The sequence below is a fragment of the Schistocerca serialis genome, chromosome 4 (genome assembly GCF_023864345.2).
Source record: "Schistocerca serialis cubense isolate TAMUIC-IGC-003099 chromosome 4, iqSchSeri2.2, whole genome shotgun sequence".
In the NCBI taxonomy this organism is placed as follows: Eukaryota; Metazoa; Arthropoda; class Insecta; order Orthoptera; family Acrididae; genus Schistocerca; species Schistocerca serialis.
This window is the reverse complement of record NC_064641.1, coordinates 157,890,599-157,909,074: the sequence shown is the minus strand read 5'-3', so window position 1 is coordinate 157,909,074 and position 18,476 is coordinate 157,890,599. Positions and strand designations below refer to the sequence as shown.

The 18,476-nt window shown below is 44.6% G+C and overlaps 1 protein-coding gene across 1 annotated transcript in view; it reads left to right on the top strand.

The window, feature by feature from the left end:
* LOC126475431 (putative polypeptide N-acetylgalactosaminyltransferase 9) overlaps positions 1-18,476 on the top strand; it is a 164,852-nt gene that overhangs the window by 110,959 nt on the left and 35,417 nt on the right. The window contains exon 3 of the mRNA XM_050103281.1: positions 13,570-13,734. Within this exon, the coding sequence (XP_049959238.1) occupies positions 13,570-13,734 (165 nt within the window). The remainder of the gene's footprint in view (positions 1-13,569; positions 13,735-18,476) is intronic.

The window sequence follows — 18,476 nt, the reverse complement described above, 5'->3', positions numbered from 1 at the left end:
TTCCTACCAATGCTGCCTACAATCCTACCATTTACCACGACATTTTTTTAGTGTACCAAAACTACCGAATCGTAGTTTTGGTAGATCGCAAGTTTAATCACTTCGTTTACTCAAGCGCAGTGTGTTTCCAGTCCCTGCATCAATGGTCGGTCCTCCGCAGGTATTTCTAGATTTTGCTACAGCATTCCGGCGTTGCAGTTTTCCTATACACAAATACAGCGTGAGCAACTTAAATCCGAACTTATAACGTAACCGCTGCAGGATCGGTAGACTGTGATAGAATGAAGTTTTATGAATGCTACGTAATGAAAATACTGCATTTATTGTTACAAAACCACGCAATTACAGAGACAAGCGACTAAAGCAGGCCGCGCGGGATTAGCCGAGCGGTCTCAGGCGCTGCAGTCATGGACTGTGCGGCTGGTCCCGACGGAGGTTCGAGTCCTCCCTCGGGCATGGATGTGTGTGTTTGTCCTTAGGATAGTTTAGGTTAAGTAGTGTGTAAGCTTAGGCACTGATGACATTAGCAGTCAAGTCCCATAAGATTTCACACACATAGGAACATTTTGACTAAAGCAGGCTTACAGGTCTGTCGAGAAAATGCGGTATTTGACAGACATCAAGGCAGCCCCTAGATCGATGACAGTAGATGGGGGAAGGGGGAGGGGAATTCAGAAGATGTAGAGTTTTAAATACTTGAGAGAATGGATGGGAACTGCGCTGACCGAAAAAGAAGCAAGAAAACAAAATGAATTTAGCGTACAAACTATGAACATCTACAGTAAGAAACACATTTCGATCAATGCAAAACTGAGACTTTGCCAGACAGTGATCTGCCCTGAAGTCTTATACGCAGCAGAAACTCTTAACCTACTAAGAGCAGGAGTACTTCAGAGATTAGAACTGGTAGAACGGAAGATTCTCAGGATGGTACTGTGACCTCGAAGAACAGAAAGTGGGCAACTTGGAAGACGAGCGAACGAAGAACTGTGTACCAAGATGGAGAGAATGTCGGATATCATTAGAAAAAAGAGGAGCTTGTTCTTCGGACACATTCTTAGAAAAAAGAGGAGCTTGTTCGTCGGACACATCCTTAGAATGGACCAGAGGTGGGGTAGGGGGAGGGGGGGGGTGGTAACACAGCGAAAATTCAGTGTCTGGTGAGCAAGAGAACCAAACAAGGTGCGCTAGATCCAAGAGGTTCAAAGGAATGTGACAGAAATATGAGTACATTAACCAGAGATATACAACAGGGTGATTTTTAAATTAAAAAAAAAACCGGCTCTCACAGGTTTCGACGACAGAGCTAGACCCAGAAGAAAATCATGGGGACAGATGAGCGAAGAAGATAACAAAGTATGAGCATGAAAGAATGTTGGACAAGGAGAAAGACCAGAAGAAGCGAAGGTAACGCGAATTAACTTGGTCCTCAGGCGGCCCAAATGAAAAGAAGAAGAAGAAGAAGAAGAAGAAGAAGATAGTAACAAAAGATGTTCAAAATTATCAACCTGTACATCGATGCACTTTCGTGGTTGACTGACCATATTGTGAGTCTTCTGACGTAAAACGCTGTTGTCAGTTGCGTTGATTTCTCGTTGAATGTTCACCTTCAGTTATTCCGATATAAATTTTATCCTTCATGCATCTCCAAAGGAAAAAAAAAACCGTAGATGGATAACTGTGAAACGTGGAGGCTACGATCTGCTATTGACGACTCGTTCTTTTGAAAGCTGCACGAACCCGATTCAGTAAAACGTTTGATGTGTGGTATGTTGCTCCGTCTTCTTGGTTGAAGCGGGATTATTCTTAGTCGTAAGTTAATTAATTATAGAATTCATTGGAAACATTGAAGTAAACTTGTATATTGACAGTCCGGTCAAAAAATATTGGTCGCACTGTGCGATTGCCGGAAATGACACTGCAGACACAGTTTTCTCATCGTGAAGTGGAAGCTTGAATATCTCGTCAGAAGAGGATTCCTCTCGATCCAGTACCTGGTGTACCACGAATTAACATGAACGGGTAAAGGAAACCATGCTTGGTGCAACATGGAATACAACGTCGTGTCTGTTCTCAAAAATGGTTCAAATGGCTCTGAGCACTATGCGACTTAACTTCTGAGGTCATCAGTCGCCTAGAACTTAGAACTAATTAAACCTAACTAACCTAAGGACATCACACACATCCATGCCCGAGGCAGGATTCGAACCTGCGACCGTAGCGGTCACGCGGTTCCAGACTGAAGCGCCTTTAACCGCACGGCCACACCGGCCGGCTCGTGTCTGTTCTGTCTACCAAAAATTTTCCGAGGAGTCACTTGCAACAATTAGTTCGTTTCTGTTTGTCTGTTTCCTTCAGTAGTTGCGCAGCTGTAATGCGTTATAGTTCCAGATTTAGCTCATGAAGACCTTTACGAGAAGACTGTTGGGATAATTTGCGTATTGATATTTTTTTTTCGGCTGGCAGTAATTGTCCGTTCTTTGTCAACAGTGTTCTGTAGATTCTTAACAGATGGTTGCCTATTTCGATTTGCATTTGAAATCGTACCTGTTGTACACCGTTTTCACCTAAACTGTGTATGCCACTCTCCGCTGGGATACTGGCATTCGGAAATTTTTCTACGAACAGTTGACGTATTTGAACGATAGGGCAGAAACGTATCGAATGCCTTCCGAAAGTCAAGGAACACTTCACGTGCTGGGCAATGTTCTCTGCGGCGTTCGGGATCTCGTGGGTGAACAGAGCGTAACTCGTGAATGACGGAACACTATACTGCACACTGACGGTCTATGACAAAGTGCAATTCTCTCTCTATGGCTACGAGCTCCTTCGTCGTAGCTGCCCTTATAGAAGAAACATAAGTGCCACTGAAGTACGTACCTGGCAGACTCTTATACGAGGTCTGTTCAAAAAACTCCGGAATACTGGTAATTTCGCGGCAGTGGTGTGTTGGAGCGAAATTCTGTTTGGCATCCCTGCACACGCCTGTGTTTAATGTGGAACAGTCAGAAGTTTCATTGTTGTATGTCTGTAGGTTATTGTTCAGTGCTGTATTGAGTAGATCGTTGTGTCGCACAGTTTTGCGAATTTCGAGATGGCATCTTTAACTTCGGTCCGGCCATTTTTAAGCCAAGTGAACTGTTCGTAACACCGAGTACGGCTTAAGCACTCATCACCGTAGGCTTCCTGCATCATTTGGTGTGTCTCGGTAAAGATTTTCTTGAGTTTCACTCAAAATCTGATGCAGACGCGTTGCTCCTCTAGTGCTTAAGCCGTACTCGGTGTTACGAACGGTTCACTTGGTTTAAAAATGGCCGGACCGAAGTTAAAGATGACACTCGTTCAGGACGCCCTTCGACGTCTACTGACAACGCCCATGTCAGGAACGTCAACGAAATTAATGCGTGGCAATTGAAGAATGACTGTGCTAGAGATTGCAGAGGTATATAACATTTGTGTTGAATCATGTCATGAAATCCACGTCCCACCTTCGCCTTACAACCTGCGAAGAGCTTTTGGAGCGCGCAAATGAGAACGAGTTGTTCCTTAAGAGAATCGTAACTGGTGACGAGACTTTTTTTTATTTCCAAAGTCAAAACCTCCGTTGAAAGGACGAAGATCTGCATCGTAGATGAGATAAAAGAAAATTCACAGAAGGCGCTTCGCGCAGTGCAGCAAGAGGCGTATCAAGACTGGTTCCGGAAGTGGAAACGGCGTTTGGAGTGGTGCATCAGTTGTAAAGGAGAGTATTTCGAAGGGTAACATGCACAATAAATAAAAGATTAGCGCAGAAAAATTCTGTGGTCATAGTTCCGGAATTTTTTGAACAAACCTCGCACGGGGCATAATATCGACCAAGTCTCGTTTACAGTTTTGACCATGCCAGTGGGAACACAATTATGAAATGTGACAAGGAGAAGGTCGTGAATATGTGTGCAGCGGGTCTGATTGACTGACGAAATGACACTGATGAGCCAAAATATCCCGTAAACGTCTTCTTCTCCGCTAATTGGTGCTGTAGACGAGAGTACTGGAGGGGAACGCCTCTCGCTTGAAGATGTTCCAACAAATGTGGGGCGCAGCTTGTGGTTCCAACAAGATGGGGCGACTGCTCATTTTGGACTGACTGTTCGTAGGCACTCAAACAAGTCATTTCCGCATCGATGGATTGGGCTTGGTGGACCGGTTACCTGGCCCCCACGCTCAGCGGATTTATGGAGACCTGGTTTCTTTCTCTGAGGAGCCATGAAATCTCTCATGTATCGCGATCCTGTGGAGTATGAAATCGACCTCGTCGCAAAAAGTCTGCGCAGCTGCTAAAATCAAAGAGGACCGATGGCCTTTGTAGTCTGGTCCCTTCAACCTCCACCAACCAACCAACCAGTATCAAAGAAACTCCCGGTGTGTTCGAGCGTGTCCGGCAGTCAGTGCCCCGTCGGTGTTAGGCATGTTTGGTGTCCGAGGGTGCAGGCTTCTAGCATCTGTTGTGATATTAGAGCTGTATTTATGTCATACACTATGTGTACGCGTTATGTCCGTTAAATGTTTCAAATGACTCACTCTCTTTGTTTCCTTTCCGATCTACGACCTCTGCTACCACTTACTCTACGATTGGGGCCGTGGGTTGCTATGCAATTCTCAGTTGTTACGATGTACCCTCTCCTCAAAGTTTGTGGGAACATTTCTGGGTCATTCTTTATAAGCGGAGCAGAGACAAATGGGGAATCATTCCAGCGATGGTACATGCCGCGAATGGAGAAATCCACTGACTTGAGCGATTTTGACTGTGAGCAGACTGTGGAACTGTTGTCCCGAATATCAATGGAAAGAGTTTGGAGGCATTTCTCAGTTGCAAGTAATTATTTCCCTTTCAGCGTATGCGTTGAAATGAAATTGTTCACGATGTGGAGAACTAACTTACCGAAAATTGTGGCTAATATTGGCCGCGGTCGGTATCGTCAACAAAACAGCTGCTCTTGCCACACAAAATTCGAATAGTGAAGTCAAGAATAGAAACTCGCGCAGTTCACAACCGCAAACCATAAAATTTGGGAAAGAGCAGTACAGACAAGAGGAAGGCAACAACAGCAGTTGCGGCAGCCGTATCGCCTGGCGCCTATGTAGCGACTGACGCCGCGTGGCACGCCGCCGATCGATAGCGTGGTCGACTCGGCGCGACTTGGCGACGCGACGGCCGCGTGGCGATCCAGACGCCGGCGTCGGGGCGTTCCCCGTGAGGGACCACCCAGCGCGAGCGCGGCGCCGGCTCTGCCGCTGCACGGCTGCAGTCTGCGTGGAAGATCAACTGCCGCGGCTGACAGTGTTGACGTGCTTGTTCACTTTCGAGCCTGATCAGACCATCATGTCGGAATCTACAGGGTGGGTGAGAAGTCGCTCCCTAGTTTTAAATCTCCATGAAATTTTTATTAACGAATATTAGCACACGGAACAAGTTGTAGTCGGTTTAAGGACCCTGAGAATATGTGTATCACACTCCAGTTCCACATTGCTCCTGCGTTGTCGGCCAAATGACGTAAACGTGTAGTTATGTCATCAGCTGATTTCTGCAGGAATGTCACAGGTACATTTCCGATGACAACAGTGATCCTACCCCCCAATATGTCAAGAGTGCGTGGGTTTGCTCGGTACAGCCCTTCTTTGGCCCGATCCCACGAGAAAAAGTCACAACGAGTGAGGTCGCGACTTCTCGGAGGCGGTTCTGAGGGTATCGCCTTCCCAGCCAACGTCCTGGTAAGTGTTCGTCCAGCCCGTCACGAACGATGCAGGCAAAATGAGGTGGTGCTCCGTCCTGCTTAGAAGGATATCGCAACATTCTCCCATTGTGATATCAGTGGCCACACAATCATTCAGCGTCTGGTGATACCAGTCGCTTTTCACGATGTCTCGCAGTATGAATTGACTAATGAGATGATCTGCGGTCATACCGCACCAGACTATCAATTTTGGGCAACTTTATGATTTTTCGATTGTCATTTTTGGATTTGTTTCTGCCCAGTAATGGCAGTTGTCTCGATTGACGAATCCCCCCAACGTGAAACACCGCCGCAACGCTCAAAATAATGTTCTTGAACAAATACGGACTACGCGTGAAGATGTCCCTCACTGCCTCTACATTTTCTGGAGATCGCGCCACGGATGGTGGTCGTCCTCGCGGTTTATACACATCTCACCCAGTTTTTATTAGCTTACTGTCTCTCGCAACGAGAGACCAGTTTGTGGATATCGTCAGTGTAGAATGTTTCGCTCTGTTGACGGAGCAACTACCTCATCTCTGCCTACTCCGATTCATGACTTTGAAAGTGACGTTCTCGAAAGTGTTCAGTAAGTTTTGGAAATAGCTGAAAATCGGATGGGGTGCAGTCGAGACTGTATGGAAGGTGATCGATGACAGTGAACCCAAGGCGTCGGAATGTTGCCGTTGTTTCTGTCCTCGTGTGTGGCCTGCCACTGTGAGGACAGGGTGCGCCGGCCGGGGTGGCCGAGCGGTTCTAGGCGCTACAGTCTGGAACCGCGCGACCGCTACGTCGCAGGTTCGAATCCTGCCTCGGGCATAGATGTGTGTGATGTCCTTAGGTTAGTTAGGTTTAAGTAGTTGTAAGTTCTAGGGGACTGATGACCTTAGAAGTTAAGTCCCATAGTGCTCAGACCCATTTGAAGCATGTTTACGGCCTCTGTGTGCGCAACAGTTCAGAAACACACATGATTGATGAGAAGGTTTCATGTCATCAATGTTCAGCCGAGCCAGTGCATTGGAGGCATATACAAGGGAGTACATGAGCTGCACTTTCATAGTTTAAAAACAGCAATTGAAAAAAGGAGGGAAGTGTTTCTGGGAGAACACGTTGTGCTTCCCCGACGTAGTCTCACGACAATATTGACGGGGATCAGAAACGGTTGTAAAACGTTTTAATTTCTCCCGTATGAGCGATCAATCATTAGATGGACTGGTTACCGGGATAAATGACGTAATCAGAAAGAGAAACACGGTAATAAGACTTGATATTCGGCCAGTAGAAATATTAGTTACTGCTTTGAAGTTAAAGTATACTCTGAACAGTTTTCAACAATCACCGCAGTATCTATCCTTCAATAGAGTAGAACTTCTTACGACGGCTACATTTCTTAAGATTCAATATCTGGTGCAACGGATAAGGGGGTCGTAATTAATTTCATTTAATTTTCTTTGCTACGCAGGTCTTGATACTTTGTCACGAAACTCGTTTGTTGGTAAACCGCGAAAGAAGTGCCTGGAGTTAATTGCAGCAATGAAAGACATTGTATAAGTGTTAGATTTCCTGCTTGAAGCTGCCTGTCAAATAGGGTGAGTACACTAAAAACCGCCTCCGTAGTTGGGGTCGCTAAAATGCGATAGTCGGGTTGCAATTTTGACGGCGACAAAATATAATCATTAGTATTTGGTTGGCAAAGGGAAGAGAATCGGCAAAGTTGTTTGTGATCAAGAGATTTTTCACCAGTGCCCTGAATTGAGTACCAAATCTCTCAACAGAGCATCATGGAGGGTGGACGTGGCACACTGGTCCCTCGTATGAGAGTGTGTTAATCATTTAATTGTCCCGTTACGTCAGTATAAAAAAATTAAACCAGCTATTCTTTGGTCATCACTCATTAATGACAGTGCCGTTTCTTTCAGTTCCATAAACAGGGCGGTTTCTTCCTGAAAACGACTCGGAGGAAACGTCGACTACATGGGGTGAGACAGCTAAAACAGACCACCCAACATATATACAGAGGCAGTAAATACATCGAGGTGCAGTAATTTGTAGCGTTAATAGTTGCTGATTATGACGTTTCTGTCTCACCAAGCTCCACACATCGTTGAAGCCTTCCTCGATAACTCTTTCCTTCCGCAGAAAAGAATATTGGTTCATTAAAAAAATCGGTAACATAATTTGGCAAACGTAACGTTAAAATTAGAAAATTCGCCATATTATCTGTTACAACTCAGAGTAAACCGCATCTCCGTACATTTACTTGTTTTGGATATATCTGGGGTGGCTTGTCTCAGCTGTCTTTCCCATCACATCTTCCCCCGCTTTGCGTGTCCATTTCCTCCTGCCCCCCCCCCCCTCCCACTCCTCTGTCCATCTCTCCGCGTCTCCCACCAATTTGTTCTTGAGTCTTTTTTTCTTGGTGTTGTAAACAGAAACCTGATTGGGAACTGATGTCACTTGAAATCAGTTGGTAAATCGGTTGGGCTCATTGACACATGGGGTATAGATCAGTGAAAATAGTAACTTCAATTAATGTATTTCGCAGAGTTTTAATCCGTGAACAGGAAGGATTACATAGTTTCAAGCGATTTAGATTCCATTGGAGTATTTCAGTCATAAGCTGGTAAACCATAAAATACAATTTTCCTATTTTATCTCAAAACCAACAGGCAGGAAGGAAACAAAACAGTGTATTGTTGTGTATAGTATTTTTATTCAAATTATATACTGGTGATTCAGCAGCTACCTATTGGTTTTATGCATCCCACAATGACTTCAGATACCACATACAATAATCTATTAGTCCTTAATGTACTTGAATTTTTTATTCGAATATGTATTCGTTAGAGGCTCTAGATTTCGAAGTATTCAAGAAAGACGTAGAAAAGTGACTTTCAATCGCATTTTTCCCGAATGACTAGAAAAGTGTGGCCTCCAGCGAAAACGCATTCCAGCACAAAATTTAACTACATTAAATTTCCTACAAAAATATTCTTTTCCTTTTTTCTATAGGACTAAAAGTCGGTGCTTAGCGAGCGATAAAATTGAAAATCTTGAGAGTTTTTGAAGGCATTGCAGGCTGCGTAAAACTTAGTGCTAGGAGCTTCTGAACCACCCTGTATAGGGAGAGAGAATATCCTGGTGCAGCGTCGACAGAAACCGTTTGAAAAGCTTTTTAGACTGTTGCAGCGTTGGTGTGTTGAGAAAAAATTATTAAGAAAAAAATACTATAATTGTACTGTTTCTAGGTTAGCATTGAAGTTAGCCAATCAGGCCATTGTGTGGGAAAATTCAAGTGGCACGCAGAGGCGGTGTCGCCAAACGTGTTCTTCGTTTGGTTTCCTATACAAGAATTGGACATGTGTCGATAGTAGGGATCGAGCCCGAATCGAAGGCTGAGCAGTTTCGTGCGCTATCATCTATCCTACGAGAAATATTATCTGGCGGGCCGCTTGAATTTGCGAGCGCAACGGCCTGATTGGCCGACTTAAGTGCTAATTAACTTGGAAACGGTGCAACATCTTGAATTTTTTTTTTTTTAAACTAAACGGTTCTCAGGACAACCTACCCTGCATCGCCCTTACAAGATTTTCAGACTGTTTCTGACAATGCTGTATATGGGAGAAACAATTTGCCTAATGGTTTAAATAATATGTCTTGCCATCGCAGTTAAAAATTGATTGCGACAAATAATACTAAGCCGTACATTTTCACAGCACAGCACTTCCTATCTCGCAGTCGTTTTGACGGAAAATCTGTACATTATTATGTAAAAAATTATATAATTCATGTCCAAGTAAGAGATTCGACATTTCTTGAATGTAAACCGTCTTTTAGCCCTCTTAATTTCGAACGTCGACCATATATTACGCCGTCTTCAGGCTCCCTGATCCACGGGTAGGGCGAATTCCACCTCCGATCCAGTCAATACATGGACCAGCTTCCAATGCCTGCTATTCGTATATTTTTGACATAGCGATCCCTTCGATCATCATTTTCTGACTGTTACTGGAATGTTGGGCAAATATTGGAAAATTTATCTAACAGTCGGCAAGTGATGATCGAAGGGATCGCTGTGTCATAATCCTACGGATACCAGTCACTGAATGCTGATTCCCTGTTTTGGTCGGAACCAAGATCAGGGGGCCTGAAGATGGTGTAATATATCGCCGTAACTGGTTGCTCAATAAAATTACAATTGGAAATTTGGACGGTTGAAAGGTGTTTTGATTCGACATTCTGTACTGAACAGCCGAGGTCCCCCAACAGTCTGTATAATGATGGACATACAGAGAATAAACATTTTTGTTTTACACTGTCACTCGGTCTTTCATTCGTTCAGTGAACGAAATACACTGAACAGCACATGTGACCCGGAGTCGAGAAGAAAAGTCTGTGTCCGCAGAGGGTTCTTCCGACTGTGCCACTTCTTAAGGCTTCTTCCCGTTCCATTCGCTTATGGAGTCTCGGAAAAACAGCTGCGCAATGCCCCTGGATGCACTGTAATTAGTCTAATCTTGTCTTAAAGAGTCCCTATGTGAGCGGCAGGCAGTAGTATATTTCTAGAGTATTCACTTGGAACTGGTTCTTCAAACTTCGTACTAGGACTTGTGCGGCGTAGTTTGCGAGGGACAGCCTTGAAGTTTTAATCATCAACAGGAAAAAATGTTTGTTTGTAGACATGTGTCCGCAGTTCTAGTAAAGTTTGAAATCTACGCCCACAATACGTTGTCTCGCCGCTAGATGAAGCAAAACAGTGTGAGGTATATCCTATGGTGAAGTGGTTTATCGTCCGGCAATTCGTTTTCAGCTGCAAGAGAAAATAATGCAGCTGTACCTGGCTGACCCAGACTGCTAAAGAAGTACTCTGAATGGGCCTGAAACATTTTAGTTGCTGCTGAAAATGAATGACCACAGGATACTCCACTCACCAATACGCTATGCCATTTTTCGTTTGCCCATCTAGTGGTATGATACGGTACTGAGACGCGAGGACTTCAGTGTGTTACCACGATTGCAGACATGCACCTGCAAACAAACAAAACATTAATTACCTTATTTCGTTTTTTCGAGGTGATGATTAAACATTCATGACTACACCTCGTACGTCAGCAAACCTGTGACCATACATACCGCCCTCCTGTGTTTATATTAAATATCCCCTGACAGTCTTATTTTGATATCGATGTCGCAAGATTTTGTGAGCAGTCTGCTTTGTAGACTGGTTGTCTTTTTCCTGGTATTTCTTCAAGAAACCGATCTCTGCAAGCTGCCTTACCTGCTATTGAGGCTTCGTAATGATTCCATTTTATATCCACACGAATGTTGAACCCAGGTATCTGTATGACTCAGTGATTCCGGCAGCGACTCGTTGATATCTTAGTCATATGACATTACTTATATGCGTTCAGTGAAGTGCACTATTTTAAATTTCTGAACCTTTAAAGAAAACTGGCAATCTTTGCACAGGGTACAGGTGGCACGTAGTGGCAGCAGGAGAGGATTGTGAAGAACAGATGATTATATACCTGCCAACTCTTCCGATTTAGGCAGTAGACTCCTGATTTTACACTTCTTCTCCCTTCTCTCGATTATTCCATTGTTTCTTCAGCTTTCTTGCAAATTAATGTCAAACCTAAGAAATTTGTTTCGAAAACCAGCCATTTCAGTTCCTTTTTCTTCCGGTGGTCTGAAAACCTTCGCTCATTAGTCGTTTTTAACAGATAACGTATCGAAGTTTACAGAAATCAGGAATTCTCACGCGGCCTGTATTTCGAGAGCTATTTTTCCTCTTTCCTGCCCGTTTTGTAGAATTCTATAATGGTACTGCTCAGTGTTGCGCTCTGTTCGAACTGTGGTTAAGCGAAATCTCTTATTAGTCAGTGTTCTTATAACTGGTACAAAGCTTTAGAATGGACATTTATGAGTATCATTTTGTCACCTGAATCTTGTAAAAGATTTATTTTGTGCTGTAGGTTATTTCACGTGTATCTTATTCGTCATACTTCGTTTTCTTGAAGCAATATTCGGACCAGTTTTCCGTGCACTACCGAATCTAGGAAAGATCCATTGATTCCATTCTAATCTCTTTGCTGATGTGACGTTTTTATAACACACGGTCCAAAAAGCAATGTTTCAAAACACGTGGAAACAAAACAGCAGCGAGAAAATGTCAAGAGCGTGAATAACTAAAATCCCAACGTAGTACAATTTACCTGGGCTACGCTACAGTTATGGGGTATAGAATCTACACTGAAGAGCCAAAGAAACTGGTACACCTGCCTAATATCGTGTAGGACCCCCACGAACGCGCAGAAGTGCAGCAGCACAATGTGGCATGGACTCGACTAATGTCTGAAGTAATTTATGTCTGGGGAGTTTGGTGGCAAGCGGAAATGTTTAAACTCAGAAGAGTGTTCCTGGTGCCACTCTATAGGAATTCTGGGGTATGAGGTGTCGCATTGTCATGCTGAAATTGCCCAAGTCCGTCGTAATGGACAATAGACATGAATGATGCAGGTGATGAGATCGGATGCTTACGTACGTGTCACCTGTCAGAGTCGTATCTAGACGTATCGGGGGTCCCATATCACTCCAACTGCACACGTCCCATACCATTACAGAGCCTCCACCAGCTTGAACACTCCCCTGCTGACATGCAAAGTCCATGGATTCATGAGATTGTCTCCATACCGGGATACGTCCATCCGCTCGATACAATTTGAAACGAGACTCGTCCGACAAGGCAACATGTTTCCAGTCGTCAACAGTGTTGATGGGCCTAGGCGAGGCGTAAAGCTTTGTGTCGTGCAGTCATCAAGGATACACGACTGGGTCTTCGGCTCCGAAAGCCCATGTCGATGATGTTTCGTTGAATGGTTCGCACGCTGACAGTTGTTGATGGCCCAGCACTGTAGTCTGCAGCAATTTGCGGAAGGGTTGCACTTCTGTCACGTTGAACGATTCTCTTCAGTCGTCTTTGGTCCCATTCTTGCAGGATCTTCTTTCGGCCGCAACGGTGTCGGAGATTTGATGTTTTACCGGATTTCTGAACCGAGCGAGGTGGCGTAGTGGTTAGCACACTGGACTCGCATTCGGGGGGACGACGGTTCAATCCCGCGTCCGGCCATCCTGATTTAGGTTTTTCATGATTTCCCTAAATCGCTTCAGGCAAATGCCGGGATGGTTCCTTCGAAAGGGCACGGCCCACTTCCTTCCCCGTCCTTCCCTAACCCGATGAGACCGATGACCTCGCTGTTTTGTCTCTTCTCCCAAAACAACCCAACCCCAACCCCGATTTCTGATATTCACCGTACACTCGTGAAATGGTCGTACGGGAAAATCCCCACTTCATCTCTGCCTCCTAGATGCTGTGTCCCGTCGCCCCAGTGTCCGTTATAATACCAAGTTCAAACTCACTTAAATCTTGATAACCTGCCCTTGTAGCAGCAGTAACCGATCTGACAGCAACGCCACACACTTATCTTACAGAGAGGTTGCCGGGTGCAGTGCCATATTCTGCCTACTTACATATTTCTATATTTGAATATTCATGCCTACACCGGTTTCTTTCGCGCTTCAGTGTACGTTTCGGATGTTTTGGAGGTTTCATTTTTCTTTTTTTTTTTCAGCCGCTATCTAGCTTTCTGGCTTCATAAGGAAAGACTCAAGTGCGTTTTCTCGGGATTGCACTGAAAATGAGCCGCGATTTATGATCGTTCATACCTCCTGATTTTTAAAACTGAATCTCTCGATTTTTTGTTTTTGAAGGTTGGCAGGCGTGGATGATGAGTTACGTGTGTGTTTGGTGTTGCAGCGCATACGAAGCAGCAGCTGGAGGACTACATGGTGCACTACCCGAAGGTGCGCATCGTGCGCGCCAAGAAGCGGGAGGGCCTGATCCGTGCGCGGCTGATGGGCGCGCGCGAAGCCACGGCGCCCGTCCTCACCTACCTCGACTCCCACTGCGAGTGCACCGAGGGTGAGCGTGCAGGCTGCGCGGCCTTCCCCTCGCGTTCCCGTACTGGGCAGACAACAGACCAGTGCGACGGGTTGTGCACAGCTGGCTGTTAAAACTGCTGTACCAGGAAATGTGTGTGTGTGTGTGTGCGTGTGCGTGTGCGTGTGCGTGTGCGTGTGTGCGCGCGCGCGTGTACTTCAGTAGGAAGCACACATGATTATGTTTTTAGGTGATTTTTGTATACACAAAGTGCGAAATTTAGTGGCAGATACGGCTATGACATTCCACGCTGCTTCAACTCTGTAGCAGAGTTCATCAATCGTGGTGGCTGGATAGTGGTTGTGTACTACTCTCTCCGGCAGCACTTGGCCAAATATTTTCAATGGGTGAGAATTCTGGAGAAATTGTTAGCCAGGGAAACATTCGAATATCATCTACGAGGGCCGTTCAATAAGTAATGCCCCACATTTCTTTTTCTCAGAACATATTGTTAAGAGTCAGAATCTGGTGACAATATACATTAACATGTCTTGGCCATGTCTTGTTTTTCTACGTAGCCTCCACCACGTTCTATGGCCGTACGCCAACGTTGTGGAAGAGCATGTATTCCCTGCTGGTAAAAGCTCTTGTCCCGTAGGCATAGCCATGTTTACATCGTATGCGTATGACCGATACTTTCGTCATCTTCAAAGTGTGTTCCCCGTAGAAGAACCTGCAAGTGGCCCAAAGAGATGTAAGTCCGAGGGTGCCAGGTCTGGACTGTAGGGTGGATGAGGCAATGATGTCCATCCCAATTCGACGATGTGTTCCCTGTTCCTCAGACTTGTGTGTGGGCGTGCATTATCGAGATGGAGCAAGATTTCTGCTGGATTCTTGTACAGTCGAACACGTCGGAAACGGTTCTTGAGTTTATTCAGACTCTCTATCTATGCCTCTGAATTGACGGTTGACCCTCTTGGCATCACATCCCTGAGAATGACTCTATCACAATCCCACGAGACTGATACCATGACTTTTCCGGCAGAGGGGGTTGTCTTGAATTTCTTCTTTTGTGGTGAATGAGGATGATGCCACACCTGGACTGCCTTTTTGTTTCGGGCACAAAGTGATGCAACCAGCTTTCGTCCTCAGTAACAATCCGTGACAGAAAGGCCTCTCCGCCGGTCTCAAAACGCTGCAACAATTTAGATGAAATGGCCTTTCTTTGAATCTTGTGGTCCGCTGTGAGCATTCGTGGGACCCATCGTGAGCACCACTTTGAATATCCGAGAGTCTCAATCATTGCAGATGCACTTCCAATGCTGACCAACAATTGTAGAGCCAATTTTCGAGTGGTGATACGCCAGTCGGCACGAATAATGGCATTCGCACAATTCAGAATGTCTGGAGCAGTGGCTGTGACAGGACATTCCGAGCGTGGCTGATCATGGAGCTCTCTGCATTTCCTGAAACTGTAACTTTCTTTTGTGGCCGTGTGGTTAAAGGCGCTGCAGTCTGGAACCGCAAGACCGCTACGGTCGCAGGTTCGAATCCTGCCTCGGGCATGGATGTTTGTGATGTCCTTAGGTTAGTTAGGTTTAACTAGTTCTAAGTTCTAGGGGACTAATGACCTCAGCAGTTGAGTCCCATAGTGCTCAGAGCCATTTGAACCATTTTTTTTGTAACTTTCTTTACCCATCGCACAATTGTACTCCTATCAACTGCAGCATCACCATACACTGTACACAAACGTTTATGGATGTTCACCACGGGTTCTTTTTCTACACACAAGAATTCAATAGCAGCACGCTCCTTGTAACGTGAGTCATATGTAGACGCCATTCTGACGCTGTACTACAGCTCTCCCATCCGCCAGAACGGTCCAAAACTTCACCCGCGCACAGAAAAAACATCAAATGTGAAAAACCAATAAGGTCGTATGTCTATGTATATTAATGGCTTTTTAAAAAAATTTGGGGCATTACTTATATAACAACTTTCGTATATCGAGGTAGGTAAGGATAGCACAGACAACGTGCAGCATTCACTACATGACATTAAGGTTGTCTTTAGCACAAAAAAGGGCGCTTAATGCCATGTTACTTCATCGAAAGATAACAGCATGGAGACCTCATAATAGGGCACAGCCATAGCCACGACATGTGAGAAATGTAACAGCTGCTGTCAGATGACTGTGTCATCCACCCACCACCACCCTCTATCGTTGGCCTCATGCCAGATGCTGAGCCCGTATATGAATGAAACCTTTTGCTTCCAGAGACCTTTTCAGTTCCCAAACATCTATTACGTATACATGCAGACTGAAGCAACATATGAAAATTTGTACTAAGGCTGGGATTTGAACCCAGGTCTCCTGATCACTAGGCAGATGAGCTAACCACCATGCCAGTGGCTTTGCACAACTGCATGGACTATCCTAGTATGCCTCCCTCCTTAATCAAAATTCCCATTCACACATCAGCCCACACAATATGCATCATGCCAAGGTGGTGTAATGGTTACTGCTTCCACATAGTGAGGAGGATACCTGGGTTCAAATTCCAGCCTCAGTACAAATTCTCATTCGTCGCTTTGGTCTGCATATATACATCACAGATGGTTGGTGCTTGGAAGGGTCTCTTGAAGCATATAATTTCATTTGATTAAAAGCACTTATGCCTGCATTTCAGGCAGGATCCCCAGTTTCATTCAATGCTGAGGTGCTGCCCCAGCACAGTTGGATAATCTATGCAGTGCTATTAGAGTTTACAGCAAATACCGAGGGGACTGAGTTGTGAATGGGAATTGGGGCTGAGAGGGGAGGTGTGCTAGGGTAGCCCAAGCAGCTGTGAAAAGCCAATGTGCCAGGGTGACACAGCAGTTAGTGCATTTGCCTACTGAGCAGGAGGCCTGTGTTCAAATCCCCACATTTGGTACACATTTTCAATCATCACTTCAGTCTGCAGATAAACATCATATCAGAATGACAAATCTGCCAACATTCATTCTCCTCGAATCCTCCTCATGCAATGCCTGTCATGATGTGGTTCGCAGAACCAGGATTTGTCTGAAAAGTGTTGTCATTATGTCCACCACTGTTGGCATTGCTCCTCCTTCTGTTCCAACAAGAGTCACCATGCTGACAATATGTGGCATTTCAGATGTCATCATATTATCCTGTTATTACTTTTATATTGTAATTTCATGTACTGACACGTTCCATTATCTTGGAGATTTGCTCCTCAATTTGGTCCTACGGAACTAGATGCGTAAGTAAATAAATAAGTCTTCACTTAAAACTTCTGGGCTGATAGGCCATGGTCGATGTATAAAACTCTCCCCTGACATTTCATCTCCGACTGCGGGAGACATCCTCCGAGGTAAAGCAGCTTTACCTCAGAGGATGTCTTCCACAGTCGGAGACAAAACGTCAGGGAAGAGTTTTATACATAGACCTCGGCCTATCATCCCAGAAGTTTTAAGTGAAGACAGTACTGGCTGTGAAAGCCTACGTTAAATAAATAAGTCTTTGATGTGGCTGTACGATTCTGCAGAGCTGTGCGAACAATATGTCTGTCCTCTTGGGTGCTATTCACCAGGGGCCATTGCGATCTTGTATAGTGTTGAGTATCCCCCCTCCCCCACCCCTCCAGAGAACCTGCTGATTCCATATTTACTTACAGTTGTGAGATCTCAACCAGTGTGAGCAGCTATACTGACCAACAATAAGCCACAGTCTCAGTAAACTATGATTCTTCCTCTGCTGCATCCCACATGAACTAGGAGATGTTTCCCCTCCTTATGGGGCTTAACACAAACTTCTCACATACAAATAACATTCAAACATGATTTCTGGATGAGAAACCCTCTGCATGCTCTTTCTTAGATACAGTATGAAATACTAAGATGTTTGTTGCATGCTGCCTTTATAGTGTTGCAATTTTAATGGCCAGCTGTGTAGTTTAAGATTAGGTATTTCTAATGACATTGATTCCAAAATTAAATCATCCTGTAGTCGACATGGCACCTTTAAAACACCCTTCTTGGCAAAGTCAGTGTTCAGTCGATGATACAGTGGTGTATCCTGAAAGGAAAACAAAACTGAAGAACATGTGTACCAAAAATGAGGTTTCTATGTTCAACTTTTCATCCAGAACAATGACATAGTTGTGAAGAGTACACTGGAGGATGCTGAAATACATAAAATAAATTGGTTAAACCATGTTGAAAGAATGTCAGTGATAGGTATCGAAAATAATGAATAATTACAAAGACACAGGGAAACATTGTAGAGGAAGACCACAGAAAAGTTGGAGAGAGATATTTTGGTATGTTTGTTTATGGAACAGCCTTAAAAAGACTAATAGTTGCAGTCAAACAATGGAAACTCCAGGCAGGGATATCAAAAATGAAGGAAAAGATAGATTTATAACAACAAAAACAATCAATTATTGACAAAATTATTTAATTGAATAGATAAAAAATCTACTCACCAAGTGACAGTAAAGCACATACATAAGACAGCTTTCGGTAGAGTTCGGGAAAGTCACCCAGAACCGCAGGTCAGGAGAGACTTACATACAGTACGATGCTTTCTGTGATGGTGGCTTATTGTTAGGTGGTATAGCTGCTCAAACTGGTAGAGATCTCACAACTGCATGTGAATATGGAATCAACAGGTTCTTGCTATATGGTAAGTCACCCCTGACCTGTGGTTCTGGGTGAGTTTCCCAAAATCTACCCCTTTTTCTAGACCTCTCCAGTCCTTTTCCTTTCCCTCTCTT